This window comes from Phascolarctos cinereus, unplaced genomic scaffold, assembly GCF_003287225.1.
Source record: "Phascolarctos cinereus isolate Bilbo 61053 unplaced genomic scaffold, phaCin_HiC Scaffold_5;HRSCAF=322, whole genome shotgun sequence".
Classification (NCBI taxonomy): Eukaryota; Metazoa; Chordata; class Mammalia; order Diprotodontia; family Phascolarctidae; genus Phascolarctos; species Phascolarctos cinereus.
Genome location: NW_027555958.1, coordinates 418,533,317 through 418,549,132, shown reverse-complemented (window position 1 = coordinate 418,549,132; position 15,816 = coordinate 418,533,317). Strand labels below are relative to the sequence as shown.

Below are 15,816 nucleotides of genomic sequence, written 5' to 3'. Positions count from 1 at the left end.
AAGACCTTCACAAGTTTAACCACAAAAGTGATGAGAGATATAACATGTTAGCTAGTGGGGATTACTGGATCAAGGAGAGATTTTTGAGGATAGGGGAGATGTGAGCTTGTTAATAATTAATTATAATTATAGCTAGCATTTTCATGGCACTTTGAAGTTTGCAAAGCAGTTTTTAAAAATTATCTCATTTGAACCTCACAACAAATCTGGGAGGTAGGTACTACTGTTCTCATTTCACAGATGAGAAAACTGAGGCAGACAGAGAGGTTAAGTGATTTTCCCAGAGTTACATAGACCATAAATGTTTGGGGCTGATTTTGAACTCAAGTCTGAGGTCCAGCTGATCTATTCACTGTACCACCAGCTGCCTCCTAGCTATTTGTAGGCAGTAGGGATGTAGCCAGGGAGAGATTGAAGATTGTTGAAAGAGTGGGATTGATAGTAGGTAGCTGGAGAAGAGGGGATGGGAATTCCTTTGCCTGTAGAGGGGTTTGCTTTGGCAAGAAGGGCCGCCTTTTCATGTCATACATAGGTGAAGGATGAGATGTGGCACAAGGCGTATGAGTGATGTGAGATAAGGGAAGGAAAGGAGTGGGAGTCCTCAGTCAGTGGCCTGAATGTTTTCAGTCAGATATGAAGGTGGGGGTAGGGCAAGCCGTATAAGGTTTGAGGAGGGATGAGAAGGCTTGAAAAAGACATTGTAGTTAGTGGAATAGTCAGTTACTTAGGGAGGTATACAAGGATTGCCTTACACCAGTGAGGTCCTAGGTGCAAGTTATGTAACATGAAATTGTAATGGACCTGGTCAGCAAGGTTTTGTTATTTTTTCCCCCCAATATTATTCAGCAGAGAGTAAGTAGAAGCAAAGGCAGCAGATTGTATAATTTAAAGCCCCTCAGCATGGCAGGATAGACAGTAGGGTAAGAGGACAAGGGAGTCAAGAAAAGTAGACAGGGCCAAGTTGAATTAGTTCATCAAAGGGTCAAGATGGGGAAGGGAAGAGTGTTCAGCCAATGTAATAGTGATGGCCTGGGAAAGAAGCAAAGGGTTAACAGTTATTTTCTTAGTGCAGAATGTATCTAAAAGAATGAATAATTTAATAGTGTCTATTGACTTAACTTCTAGGACCCTAGCACATTCTGGGCTTTGGATAATTAAATGTGTTTTTGGATGCAAAAGTCACCTTATTGGAATAGAGTAAATTTCTTTTTTTTTTTTTCTTTGGCTGGGCAGTGGGGTTAAGTGACTTGCCCAGGTTCACACAGCTAGTAAGTGTTATGTGTCTGAGGCCCTATTTGAACTCAGGTCCTCCTAACTGCAGGGCTGGTGCTCTGTCTGCTGGGCCACCTAGCTGCCCCGAGTAAATTTCTTTTTCTTTAGTATAATGTATTATATCAAATGAGCAAGCATTTATTAAGTGCCTTGTGTGGTCCACATACTATGCCAATTATTGGAGCTACAAAGAGAAGCAAAAAAACAAAACAGTTTTTTGCCCTCAAGGAGCTTACAGTCTAACGAGGACAACCTGCCAACAACTATGTACAAATCAAGCTAGGTGAAGGATAAATTGGAGGTCAGCACAAAGAAAAGGTACTAGTATTAAGGGGGAATGGTAAAGCCTTCTTATAAAAGGTTGGATTTTACCTGGGACTTGAAAGAAGCCAGGAGGCAGATGTGAGGAGGGAGAGAATTCCAGCCTATGAAAATGCCCTTTAGGAGATGGAGTGTCTTGTGGAAAAAACAGAAGGAAGGCCAGTTTCACTGGATCACTGAGTTTTTGGAGGGATGTAAGATATAAAGAGAATGGAAAGTAGGAAGACACCTAGTTATAAAGGGCTTTAGAAGCCAGAACTCTGTATATTTAATCCTGGAGGTCATAGGGAGCCACTGGAGTTGATTGAATGGAAGGGTGATCTGGGCTTTAGAAAGACCAGTTTCACGTCTGAGTGGAAGACTGTAGTAAGGAGAAATTTCGGACAGGAGACGACTTGAAGGCAGTGGGAGTTGTCCAGGCAGGTGGTGAGGGCCTTCACCAAGGCGCTAATGGTTTCAGAAGAGAGAAGGGGGTATATACAAGAGCTGTTACAAAGGTAAAAATTATAGGCCTTAGCACTAGATTGGATATGGGTAAGAAGAGTGAGGAGTCAGGATTAACGTCCAGTTGCAAGCCTGGTTGACTGGCAGATGCTGGTCCCTTTGACAACCTGTTTTTTTGTAGGTCCTTAGAAATGAAACAGGTAAAGAGTCTGTGTTGGATGAAAAATATTTTTCTCACCTTGTCTTGACCTAATTTCACTTTCACTTGACCTAATTTATTTGATTTAAGGTACTCTTCAATCCCTAAGACCAGAATTGAAAAGATGTGAATTCCAAAGTTTATATCCATGCATAGCTGTCAACATATTTGACTAAAAAAATTATTTGTTTCACCTTTAATCCAAATGCTCTAAATGTGTCAGTGAGAGAGAGAGTGTGAGTGAGTGAGTGAGAGTGTATAAAGGGCTTTGAAGAGCCTTCAAACGTACTGTAAGTTGTGAGTTATTATTAAAGAAAATAAATTTGAAGTTGAGGCTCTAGGGATGTTTTTCTAATGTTGCATAGAATTTGGTAGATCTCATTATCATCTGAGGCAGTTGTACTTTATTCTTATAATTGAAGAGGAATATCTTTGTTTCAAAAAAGCAACAGATTTTTTTTCCCCAAAATTTTTTTATTTGTTATTATTTGTTTATTTTATTTGTTTCTAGTGAAGGTAAAAATTCATCAGGGCACAAAATTCTCTATGATTCTGGGTTATTAGATGTTTATGTTAAAAGTTTGGAATAGTGAGAAAATGAATTATAGAATATTTTAAAAGATTTTAGTATTTTTAGCCAGCGTAAGAATTAAGCTTATAAAGTACAATTAATTACATACTTACATTGGATGTTTTACTTTGTCAATGTGTAGTGGTGTTCCCTGCAGAGATTCCAATCACAAGGCTTTACTGCCGGGCCATCCTGTGCAACTTTTGGTCTTGCCTGCCTGTAAGTTTGTCATTGGGAATCTTCCAAAAGAGCTAGGGAACCTTCCTTGATTTCTCTACACATTACAAGAATACTAGTGGTATGCATTTCCACAGGTTATCCTTATCACATGACCAGTCCATCTTTTTCCCTCATATATTTCTTTGATGACATCCCTTTACTCTGCTACTTTGGAATCTCTTGTTTGAAAATGTTGCAGTTTACTCTGGCCCTTCATGCCTTTTGAAAATAAAAATAATAAAACATAATCCATTGTTGATCTTACATTAGCTGAGGTCTTTTTAATCCCTTTGTGTAATAAGCTCCTCTCTTCTTGCAGGAAAAAGTTTTACCGAGTTTGCCTTCCATTTTTACCTTGCTGCTAACTGATAAGAGTTGGCTGATAGAACAGCATACCTTGGAGGCATTTACAGACTTTGCAGAGGTAACTATAAGACTAGTCTAATTGGGTGAATTCACTATTATTTTTTATTAAACCAAAAAATAATTACTGTAATGTATGAGAACTTTCTGTCTTCAGTAACTGCTGGGCTGTGCATGAACCTTAGCAGTACCAGTTTCTGCTCCTTCATTTAGAGCATAGCGCTAATTAGACTAAAGTTGTCATTAGTTAGGTCTGGTTCACTTTCTGAGATAAATATTGTTCCATGGCCACAGATTGCAAGGCTTCTTGCATATAAAAACTTTTGTCCATAAAGGCTACCAGAGGTGTGAATATGATTAGCCAATAGCAACTTTATCCCCTTAAGAAGAACAATTTTGATGGGGCAGAGCCAAGAGGGCTGAGTAAAGGGAATATTTTTTCCAACCTCTCCTTACATTCCCCTCTAAACAACTTTAAAAACTATATCAAATCGAATTCTAAGCAGCATAATAAACAAGCCAGAGTGAGCCATTTTTCCAACCCAGGACAACTTAGAAGGATAGAAAGAGAGGTCTGCAGCATGGAAGTGGAGGCTGGCCAGAAGTGACCCCAGCAGTGGGCCTTGGAGTTGGAAGCAGTAACAGCAGCAGGAGCAGTACTAGGAGCACTCGGCGTGCAGAAATGGCAAGGGGATTGAACACCTGATCAGAAAGTGGGCACAAGACTTGACTACATTTGGCAACTCCCTTAACCATTATCTGGTTCTGGGTTGCATGACTTCCTATGTATAATGGGTATTATATATTGCTTGCCTTCTCACTGAGTGGCAGAGGGGGTGGAGGGCAGATGAGAAGTTGGAACTGAAAGTTATTTTTTTTTAAAAAGCGAGATATAAATATCAACTTTTATTATATGTTAAAAAAGAGCATGTTCCAATAATGATTGACTAGTGAAATTATTTTATCTTGGAATAGATTGCTTTTCAAATGGAAACATTGTAAGTTTTATTATTCTCCTTCAAATTTTACTAGCTTTAAGACCATCCATTGTTCATTTAATGCAAGGATGTTGTTATTCAGTCATTTCAGTTGTGTCCAACTCTTCATGACCCCATTTGAGGCTTTCTTGGCAAAGATTCTGGACTGTTTTGCCATTTCCTTCTTCAGCTCATTTTACAGCTGAAGAAATTGAGGCAAACCGGGTTAAGTGACTTGCTGGGGTCCCACAGCTAGTAAGTGTCTGAGGCTGGATTTGAACTTAGGAAGATGAGTCTTCTGGATTCCAGGCCAAGTGCTCTATCTACTGTGCCACCCAGCTGCCTGATGCAGGAATAGAGAGCCTGGATTCTACAGAACCACTGACACACATTAAAGGCCCTGTGCAAGGAAACAGCAGCTTAATTGATGAGGTGCCATTTAGTTGAAAGGTTGTGTAATGTAAAATTATTCAAATGTGCATCAAATAATACATTTATTTCCACATGTCATTTATGTCACAAAAGGGAGGTAAAAAGGAACCGAAGAACTTCCTTGAAAGCAGAGGTGGAACCTTAAATTAGTGTCTTTATAAATCTTATAGCATCAACAGTGCACACAAGGAAAACTTAGTAAGTGGTGTTTGAATGAAGAGAAAGAATGAGAAAGACGTTCATTCAGTAAGCATTTATTAGTTGCTTTCTGTGTATCAGGGCCTTTGCTAGATGTTAAGAATACAAAGGCAGCAAAGTTTCTGATGTCAAATAGCTTATATGAAGTCATATGCAATATGTAAATAAAAAGGGAAAGACATTTATAGAAAAGGGGTTATTGCACCGTTTCAAGGCCTTTTTAGACATGATGTCCCCCCAACACAAGTAATTTCAAAATTGTATTATGAAAACAGTTTTATAACCAATGAGATTACAGATCCTTAGTGTGACATGAACAATTACCTGAATTACAAATTGAACGCTAACACTTGAACCCCTGATAGTGTTAATTGTCCTATGTGTCAGTCTGCTTTTTTTGTTTATAGCATTTTTTTAAAGAGCTCAGTGACCCTTGTAACATTATTTCCCCAATGTGTCTTTATTTCTCCAGTTGATGCTGTTAGGCAGGTGTTCCTATTTAATATGGCCACAGAACTGGTATCCACTAGTGATGGGCCTTGAACCCAGGGCTTCCTGATTTCCTTTTTATGTATTATTCCATGCTGTTTCTTATGATTTGTTGTAATACAATGATAAGGGTACTGATAACTTATTTAAAATATTTATCAACAGGGAACAAATCATGAAGATACAGTTCCACAGTGTCTTAATTCTGAAGAAACCAAGAACAAGGTTATATGCTTTCTAGAGAAGGTATTATATTTATAGAGTCAAAATATAGGCCTATTTTGTGTTCACTTTTATATAAACTTTCTGTGAAATATTATAAATGTAATAGCTTGAAGGTTTCCTAAAAGTTAAATTTTTGTTGGTATAATGTATGCCTGCTTACCACTTTATTTGTATTCTATTTTATAGGACCATATTTTAAAAAAAAAAAAAACAAAAAAAATGAGTTTTTCTTTGAAATCCCCAAATATTATTAGACTCTTCTTTGTTCTAGATTGCTTCTTGTATTCTTTCCATTTTCTTATGTTCATAATAATTTTACTTTTTCTGGAAAATAGCTCATCCATAGTCTCTTTTTCCAGTGTCATTTGTTCCTTCTTTCAGCAAGGCATGGCAGCTTATTGGCTGTGGGAGATAAGAGATAGGAAGGAGTCAAGGATTGACCCTAGGGTTACAAAATAGGGTGCCTGATAAGATAGGCTTCCGTTATCTTAATGCCTGTCAGTTGATTCTTATCCCTATGTATCCAGCCCTAATCTCTTTCCTGAATTCCCTCCATTCTTGCATTTCCAGTTGCCTGCTGGAACACTCCATGTCTTATAAATATTTCAAATGGATTTCCTCAGCTTACTCACCAAAATCTCCCCTCCTCCACATTTCTCTCCTTTATCCCAGTTTATAATCATAATTTTATGTCATGATCTATAACTCTTCTTTCTCTCTCACCCCCATAATCCAATCAGCTGCCAGGCTTTGTCAAATCTTCTTCCACAATGTCTCTTCTATCTTTCCAGTTCTTTCTACTTTCATGACCACTACCTTGGTTCAAGTCTTATTGCCTCCTGCCCAAACTATTGTAATAGCTTTATAATCAGTCTCTCCTCTGTCAGTTTTTCCCCTTTCCAATCAGTTCTCCACTCAACTTTCAATATAGTCTTCCTAAGGCAAAGATCTGATCAAAAAAGTACCCTTGGTCAAAAAAGTCCAGTGTCTTAATGACCCTCCAACCCACCTTTCTAGGCTTATTTCACATTCTCCTTCATACACTCAGCATTCAAGATGGTGCCTCTGAGCATTGACAAAAGCTGTCTTCTTTCATTTTTCTAGGCTCAGGTCAACTCAAGGAAGTCCCGTTTTCTCAGTGATGCTTTCCTTGATCTCTGCCATGTTCTCCCTCACCCAGCTGTTAATCTTCTTTCCCTCCTAGAGTTATATTCCCTTGTAACAATGTTTTTCTGTGTAGAGGTGTTTTTTTTTCTCCTTAGGAAGAAAATCAAGATAGTTTCATTTTTGTCTGTGTATCCCTTATGCCTATCAGTGTCTCATGCATAATAGGCACTTAATAAATTATTCATTGTATTGAATAATGAGAGACCAATTTGATTTTGAAGGTAAGTGTGGTGAAAGAATAGATTTCATGTAATTTGTACTTGGGTTGTCCTGAAAACTTTTCTGGTTGAAGACATACTCTTAAGTTGTATGATACCATAATGTGGGTAAGCATGAAAGATGAGTAGGTATGAAAAAATAATCCTTTTTTACTTGTATCCGAAATGTAACATGCCTAGTTCTTTTCCTTTGTGTCTATAGTGTCTGTTTCCCCCCCGCCCCAAGAATGTATTATATAAAATGCATTTAATAATCTATAGACATTTTCTTAATACAGCTTTAGAAGAAATTACTGAAAATTATTTGGTCTGGATTTCTGGAATACCAGATATTCTCATGGCAACAAAGCAATACCTCTATCTCTTCTGTATTCTTCTTGGTCCAAATATGCCTATTAATGCAATTTTTTTCATCCTTATAATTTTTTACAAATCTAAATTCAGCCCAGGCTTTAATCTTCATGATAATATTTTTACCCATCCAGTACCTTTCTTTTGTATATACCTTCATTATGTATTCCCCTTCTTTTGTACATAAAGTTTTCATCTTAGCTCATTGGTGACCTTTCACTAAGACCTACAGTCTCCTTAGATGCTTTCTCCTTTTCTTCCTCTTCGGTATTTTTTACAGCTTAGTTTTCAAACTTTCATTTCTAAGACTTTCACAGTTCTTCTGAATTTATAAATATCTGCTTTCCCAAAATTTAAAGAATGTTGAAACTCAGTGCTAGGAAGGCCCTCAAAGTCACCCAGTCCAAATTTTGAGAAAACACCAGTCTAATGTCTATTGCTCTAACAAATGGCCATCCAGCCGCTGCTTAAAGACCTTAAGTAATGGGGAACGTGTCTCCCCTTATGAGGCAGCCCATTCCATTTCCAAACAGTTCTTAACATTTAGAAGGTTTTTCCTCAGATTGAGTCAAAATATGTTTCCCTGAACCATTGGCTGTTTGGTCATTAGGATTAGAGCAGGACAGGCTTGAGTCGTCTTCCGTATAACAACCCTACCTTCTACCTTGACATTAGGATGACACATTTGACTATGCTCAGATTCCCTTCCTTGAAGTCAGGTAGTCTGAGATGGAGTATCACATACAAGAAACAGCAAGGAGGCCCAGCTGCATAAAGTGTGTGAGGGGAAGTAATAGCACTAAAGTCTAAACAGATGGACTAGAGGCAGCTCATGAAGATTTTAAATGCCAAACAGGAATTTACCTCAGAGTCCCAGTGAGTGACTGAAGGGCTGTCAAACTGGCAGCTCTGTGGAGGATTGACTAAGAGAGGGAGAGACTGGAAATAAGGAGAGTAGTTAGACAACTGGAGGGGCAGAGCTAATGAGACTCTGATCTGGGAGGGAGCCACAGGAGTGAAAGAGATGCAGACCGCTTTTGCAAAGTCATGGATAGCCATGTTTCTGGTTTTGACATAGTGCATTCTTCTACAACCCTTCTGCTATCTCTGATCTTCTTAAACTGTTTTTTGTTTTTTTAGTTTTGAGTCCCATCTGACAAGGTCTTACACAATCATAGTCACTTCAGAGATCATCTAGTTCAGCCCCTTTTTCTCAAGCTTGAATCACCCCTAATCTCTGACAGTTGGTGATATGATACTTGCTGTGTGTGATGCATTGCACCAGGCACCTTGATAATGTAGTTAACTTTTCTTCCATCCTTTGTCATTTCATTCGGCACCATTAAAAATAAACATACATGTATGTATATTAAAACCTTATCTTTTATTGTTTGACTCTTACATTGAATGGTTCCTGTAACAGGCTATATGTGCTTATGGTGGGTCTTTGTGGTCTTTCCCGCAGACTAGAATGGTAGATGAAACAGCACGTGAGAGAGTGTACAGGATGAAGCAGGAAAAGCAAGTCTTAAATGGACACTTTGTTAAAGTAAAAGTTGAAAGAGAAAGATGTTTCTCAACTTTACAGGTATGTGCTTCTTCATTCAAACTTTTCATTGGTCAGAGGATGTAAAAATTTTGAACAAGGACAAGTACCACTAATGGTGCTAAACAGTAAAAAAGGTAGCAGATCTGTTTCACTAGCCACAGACCCTTTCACTTGCTGCTCTTCACGTAGAGCATTTTTATATAGTTTAGCGACAAAGAAGAGCTTCTTAAGCATGACTTAGCAGTTCAGGCTCCTTAGTCTGTGATTTTTTTTAAATGAGAGTTATAAAATACTCCTGTACTTATTATAGTGGAACCTTTTTAATCATACTTCCTTACCATCAAGCACTAAAAAGTTTAATCATTGTACTTCCCATCTACAGTGCTATAGGGAACATGAAACTTCCCCACGCTCACTATAGTGAATATTTTTTTACATACTGATGTCAATAAGTAGTTATATATTATCAGTCTACCATTATTCTAATTAAAATTTTGCACAATCTTTGAAAAAATATCTTTTATAGGAAAAATCTAAGATAGCTTATTTCTTTGGCTTTCAAAGATAAACTGTGTAGTATTTTTTATATATTGATGCTGCTTATATTCATATATAATATATTGTATATATAAATGACCAAACCAGCTGTAATTTTGCTTCTAATGTTTCACTGTCCAAAGTTAAATTATAGCTTATATGAATTAAATTTTAATACTTTTTTGAAATATTAAGGTCAGTTAGAGCCAAGTGAGTAAAACTATTGAAAACAGGATTACCCAGTTGGTTGTGCCACTATAAAGCAATGGGATTGGATCGGGATCAAATCTTATCACAATAAATTTTACAAGCCTGTCTCCAAGGTGCTATTAACCTCTGAATTGCCAGTTCTAATGGCCTTTTTCAGTCTTCATCATTCTTGACCTCAGTTGCAACCACAGACACTATTAATCCTAATTTCCTGGATAATTTCTCCTTTCTAGGTTTTAATGACACATTGTCCGAGTTCTCCTGCTTGTTTAACCTACCATTCAGCTGCCAAAATGATTTTCCTAAAGTGTAGGGCTAACCATCTCACTGTCCTACTCAGTAAGAGCTCCCTATTATCTTTAGGATCAGTACACTTCTCTTAGGCTTTTAAAGCCCTTATTAATACTGGACTACTTATTCCTCAGACACTCCCCACCTCTGAGCCTTTTGCTGTATATAATGTGTATGTTTCCCTCATTAGAATGTGAACTCCTTCTGTTTACATTCCTGCACGGAAAGATGATATTTATAACTCATGAGAACTTTGTTAGTATTAGGGTAGTTGGAGGGAAAAAAATTATATGTATGTATAGATAGATAGATAGATAGATAGATAGATAGATAGATAGATAGATAGATAGATAGATAGATAGATAGATAGATAGAGGGCTGAGGTGAGTTGAAGTTTAAGGGGTCATATCTGGAGAATAAAATTAAGGGATGAGAGAAGATTATACTAGGAGAAGAAGAAAGGGAGAGGTAGAATGGGGTAAATTATCTCACAAAAAAACAGAAAAGAAAAGGCTCTTACAGTGGAGGGGAAATGGGGGAAGGTGAGAGGGAATGAGTGAATCTTATTCTCATCAGATTTGGCTTAAGGAGGGAATAACATACACATTCAGTTGGGTATGGAAATCTGTCTTACCCTACAGAAAAATAGGGGGAGAAGGGGACAAGAGAGCAGGGGGATGATAGAGAGGAGGGCAGATTGGGAAAGGGGGTAATCACAAGCAAATACTTCTGAGGAGGGACAGGGTCAAACGAAAGAATAGAATAAAGGGGGGGGCAGGATAGGATTAAGGGAAATAGAGTTAGTTTTTCACAACATGTCTACTATGGAAGTGTTTTGCATAACTGCACATGTACAACCTATATTGAGTTGCTTGCCTTTTCAGTGAGGGTGGGTGGGGAGGGAGAAAATTTGGAACCCAAAGTTTTTAAAACATGTTTTAAAAAAATGTTTTCACATGCAACTGAGAAATACAGGAAATGGGGTACAGAAGTCTATCCTGCCCTGCAGGAAAATAGAAGGGGGGAAGAGATAGAAGAGAGGGCAGACTAGGGAAAGGGGTATTAAGAATGCATGCCATCTTGGGGTGCAGGGAGGGACAAGATGAGGAGAAAATTTGGAACTCAAAATCTTGTGGAAGTAAATGTTGAAAACTAAAAATAAATAAATTTATATTAAAAAAAAAATGTGAACTCCTTGAGGGCAGCCCAGTGTTTAATAAATGCTTAACTTCACTGATTTTACTATTTATGGCTTGAGAAAAGTGGATCATTGGCTGAAGTTTGAATATGACATTTTTGTTATAATTGTAAAAGCATTTAGGAGAGGGGTAAGGACTGGACCTGTGATTTCATTGGGATTAAGGAATTCCCTCTCTTAAGGTAGATTGGCACCTTCTCTGTAACTTACTTGCCTTCTTAGGTCACTTTGACAAATATTGGCTAAGGCAAGACTTGAATCCAAGTCTTCCTAGCTCCAAGGAAAGTTAAGTTCTCTCTCCTCTACACTATTAATAAACAGGCTTTGACTTTTATTATAATGAAGCTGCATTCTAAAATGAATAGATAGATATGATAATCCTCATTCACAGCCCTGTGCCAAGAGAATACGGCAGGAGTTTCCCCTGGAAGACGAGTTCAGGTCAACACTGCAAACAGCAGAAGGCGCCTTAGAAGCAGTCCAGTTATTGCTGCAAAGATCTCCTGCCCCTGACTGGCTAACAGTGAAACTAGAGGAGCTACAAACGAAGATAAATACATTAAAAAGTTGTGCACAGGTAGGACTTTAACATTCAGATCATGTAAAATGAGTATTATCTTGATTGTATTGTGGATGTAATTATGTATGTGTTTTATAATACGCAGCTGAAAATAGACTTGAAAATATTATTTATTGGTCACGTTTAAAGAATAGAAGTGATGTTCTCATTAAGAACTTTGGTGTCTTTTAGAACAGTCCACAAAAGGGCCAGGTTCACATAGGACCTCATCATATAGCTGTACATATAAATAAATAAGTTGCCCAATTATCTGAAATAATTCATCCAAGCTCTAAGGGAGCCATTAACAGTGGGACTTATTCTTCTGGCTATAGGAAAAAAAAAATGGCACAAAATTAAGTTAGAAACTAAAATTTTTGTATTTATTATCTTCAGTTTTCTAGAATTGTCCTGGAAAAATAAAAAATACAACCTTTACTTTCCACAGCCACTTGATCTTCAGGGAATCTGGCCTCAGATACAATAGGTCCTTTCTCCTGGAATCCAGTGGTGTGAACTTTATTTTCACCCATGGCTTTTAGCATAGGTCTCAGTTTCTCCACAGCAGTTGGCACAAACTGGGAAAAAGGCTTCCTGGTACAGGAAAAATAGGCTGTTTGGGTCATCATGACCTCTCTGTTAGGTGCCTGCTGTTGAGGTAATAAGTTGTAAAACCAATACAGAAAATATTTCTGGAGTCCACATCATGCTAGTTGTCACCAGCTACTATCATCTTCTTCCCAATTTAATTCGTCTTCTTCTCCCCAGCCTTCAGCTTCTCCCTGCAACGAGAACACGTGAAATTAAGTACTTTCAGAAGAACTGAATGGGCCACACTTTACTCTTATATTTTGGAGGCAAAATATAACTTGACATTGTATAAAAACAAGATAAACCTTAACAACTAGGACTGAAACTCTGAAACCTTTGTCTCTTTCCAAGGTTAATAATACCACTAAACCTGAAAAAATAACAAGGTATGTAAACTTAATTTTAGAGACTAGTTTTACTTTCTGATCAACTTATCTCAAGCACATTGATTAATGAGCTGCAATAGTAAACTTACTAATGACAAAAGCATATCTCTTTAATTATTTAGTCCTTTCCTGGCCTAGGATAAATCAAGCCCATTTTGTTATCTTTGACCACTTGATCTATAAAAAAGCTAACTATCATTCGATGAGTGTCTTTTCATGCAGACATTTATGGATACCAAAGCAGACTGGCTTGAGCTGCTATGGAGAATGAATGAACAAGAAAATCATTGCATTCTGGTTGATAACTGGATCATACCATGCTGACAACTCTTTCCATATTTTAAGTCTTCAGTGTTCCTTCTTTTAATTCCTAAATTCAGTTTGTTTTCTCCATTAACATAAAAAGCAAACTCCCACCCACTTGGCTCAAACCATTGATTCTAACAGCAAAGTTGGTTTAAATCAGTTCATGTATGCACACCTGGTGTGAGAATCCTGGACCAGTAAAGTTGAGTACAGCTTGTTTTACCAAAAGGGTTAGAGGAGAATTTCCTTCCAACACCCTATATAACTTAAGAGGAAACAAACCTCACCTCAGTAGCTTCAGTTGCAGCAAATTTTGATGAAAATTGCAGAGTAGGTGAGATGTCATTGTTGGGAGCTCTCCTCTCTGTCCTCAGTTCAGGTAAGATTAGGAAAGCTTCTGAAGGCTTAATTTCTGGGATCATATCAGCAAACCAGTCCAACTCAGGATCTTGTATTGGTTTTCTTTTCACCTGAATAGTGTATTCTTCTCCTAAACCAAACTCTGATGGAGCTTTAAGGGACCTCTCTTGTGGCAATTTTGTTAGTTTTAAATCATCCCAGCTTCCCGTGGGGTCAGCCTTTAGGGGTGGGTTCACTTTTAGAGTCTTGGTCTCTTCTTTGTCTAGAGGAAGGACAACAGGATCTTGCTTCTGCTCTCTTGCAGTATTGGGCCTTGCTGTGCTAAGGCCATTCCCTGGAGATGCTTTAGGATCAGTAGGCTCAAAATTATCCCAACTCTCCTCCGGAGTCAAATTAGTAAAATGAGGCCTCGGATCCTCACATGATTCTACAGGCCACATCTGTATGCTGACCATCTGGTTCTCAGAGGGCTCTTCAGGCTCACTCCAGTCTGGCCATTCCTCTCCTGATTTTTTAGAATTTGAGGGAGAGTTTGTACCATCACCTGAAGCACTTCTTATTGGTGGGACTCCATTTATGGAGAGCTGAATAGGCTGAGATGCCTCTTCACCTGTGGGAGAAATACAATTATAAAGGTAACCCAGGTTTGGCTTTAAATGAGAGTATGTGTCAAGGGTTTCTTTACAAGGAAAAGTATAAGAGTAGTTCATATCTGATGCTAGAAGCTGTTCTGGCAACAGACCTACTCTCAATGCTGCAGCTGAAGAAGCTGCCTGGAAAAAGGAGAGGCAGGGGCAGCTAGGTGGCACAGTGGATAAAGCTCCAGCTTTGAAGTCAGGAAGATCTGAGTTCAAATTCGACCTCAAACACTTGACACTGTGTAACCCTGAGCAAGTCACTTAACCTTGATTACCTCACAAAAAAAAAAAGAGGCAGCATGAATGCAACTACAAGGAGTATGGCACAATCCCAGGTTCAAATTCCAGCTTTACTTCATATTGCCTATGGCTAAGTAAGTTAATTTCTGTTGTTTCCTTGTCTGCAAATGAGGGATGTGGAGCTTCAAAGTCCTTAATTCTGTGTTCTAATGAAATAGTACGATAATAAAATACCCAGTTCAAGAGCATCCTATAAATGAATACAGATCTAGTCTCCTTGCAAATTATAGGGAAATGGCTTTATGGATGTCCTCTGTACCTTTGGGAAAGAAAGAAAACTGTCTAATAACTGAGCAATTAGGATGTTCTCTTTTTCTTGCCTAAATGCTAAACAGCTATAAAAATAAATTTAACCTACATACCAGCTTGTAAGTTCCTTTATTACCACCATTACCATGGCATGCTGGAAAAAAAAGGCAGTGAGCTAGACACTGAGGTCATTCAGTAAAAATATTTTGAGGGTTCTTTTCTGAGGGCGTAGTATGATTCTAAAAAGGGTAACAAGCAGAAATAGGAAACTACACTTTTTAAAAAATGTGTAGTCCATAAATTAGAAAACCTTCACACTTTTGTAGAGTGTTATTCTTGACTGTTATAAGCCTAAAATTTTAGAACAACATAGCCAGGACCTCTAAAAGCAATCCTGGTCAATTAAAGAACTATGTATGTCTTTGCTCTTTGAGTAAGTAAGGAATCCTAACAAGTGACAGCTGACATTTGTACGCTTGTCAGGTTTACAGACTCCTTTCTGCTTATTCCTGTGATCCCTTAAAAAAAGCCCCAGTCTAATGGAATCAGCCCACTATCAGAAGCAGTGTCACTTCCTTTTTACAGAGAAGGGAAACTGAAGTTCATCAAGAAGTTCAGTAAATTGTCCAAGGTCAGTCATCAAGAATGAGAGCAGACTGGTGGTGTTTCTCCTATGTAAGAGGTGACTGCTCAAGTGAACAGTGGCGGACAAGAGTACGCTTTTGATACGTATTGGGGAATCATCTCAAGTATTTCTCATCATCCCAAAACCTGTCTGTATTTTAGGGCAGAAGACAATGGTTGTTCTTTAAAGTATTAAGTTTTCACTTGAACCATAGTCCGTTGACACCAAGGAGTTGAAAGCAGTTTTCTTAACCTTCCTGAGGGAAGCCAAAGGCAGCTACACAAGGAGTGCTTTTTTCCTCAAGAACATTTAGCGTAAAGACACTATGGACCTTCTAAGGACTCCACTCCATATTATCTTTCATTTATTACCTTCTGAAGAAACATCAGCTGTTTTTTTGAAACTTGGTGCTGTGCATTTGAATATCTTGGTTCTTTCTCCTCCCACGACCACCTCTGGTCCAAGTAGAGAAACCAGCACGGCCAGGCTGTGAAGGGTTATGGCTACAATAGAATCGTTGGTATCACGCAGGCCCAGCAAAACCTAAGGCAGAATCCAAATGTTAGTATAT

At 38.1% G+C, this 15,816-nt stretch overlaps 2 protein-coding genes across 8 annotated transcripts in view; one reads left to right on the top strand and one right to left on the bottom strand.

Moving 5' to 3' along the window:
• The window catches only part of FIRRM (FIGNL1 interacting regulator of recombination and mitosis), a 72,215-nt gene extending 59,250 nt beyond the window's left edge, over positions 1-12,965 (top strand). For all 3 annotated transcript variants that reach the window (XM_020974671.2, XM_020974670.2, XM_020974669.2), the window contains 5 exons: positions 3,346-3,450; positions 5,651-5,731; positions 8,912-9,034; positions 11,623-11,808; positions 12,559-12,965. In XM_020974671.2, coding sequence (XP_020830330.1) covers positions 3,346-3,450; positions 5,651-5,731; positions 8,912-9,034; positions 11,623-11,808; positions 12,559-12,591 — 528 coding nt within the window. In that variant the 3' untranslated portion in view covers positions 12,592-12,965. The remainder of the gene's footprint in view (positions 1-3,345; positions 3,451-5,650; positions 5,732-8,911; positions 9,035-11,622; positions 11,809-12,558) is intronic.
• SCYL3 (SCY1 like pseudokinase 3) overlaps positions 11,904-15,816 on the bottom strand; it is a 37,811-nt gene continuing 33,898 nt past the window's right edge. For 4 of the 5 annotated variants that reach the window (XM_078156504.1, XM_020974682.2, XM_020974680.2 and 1 more), the window contains 3 exons: positions 15,617-15,788; positions 13,361-14,043; positions 12,147-12,572 (listed from right to left, as the gene is read on the bottom strand). In XM_078156504.1, coding sequence (XP_078012630.1) covers positions 12,507-12,572; positions 13,361-14,043; positions 15,617-15,788 — 921 coding nt within the window. In that variant the 3' untranslated portion in view covers positions 12,147-12,506. Of the gene's footprint in view, positions 12,120-12,146; positions 12,573-13,360; positions 14,044-15,616; positions 15,789-15,816 lie in introns of those variants that run through there. The other variant, XR_013487370.1, reaches the window with a different exon arrangement.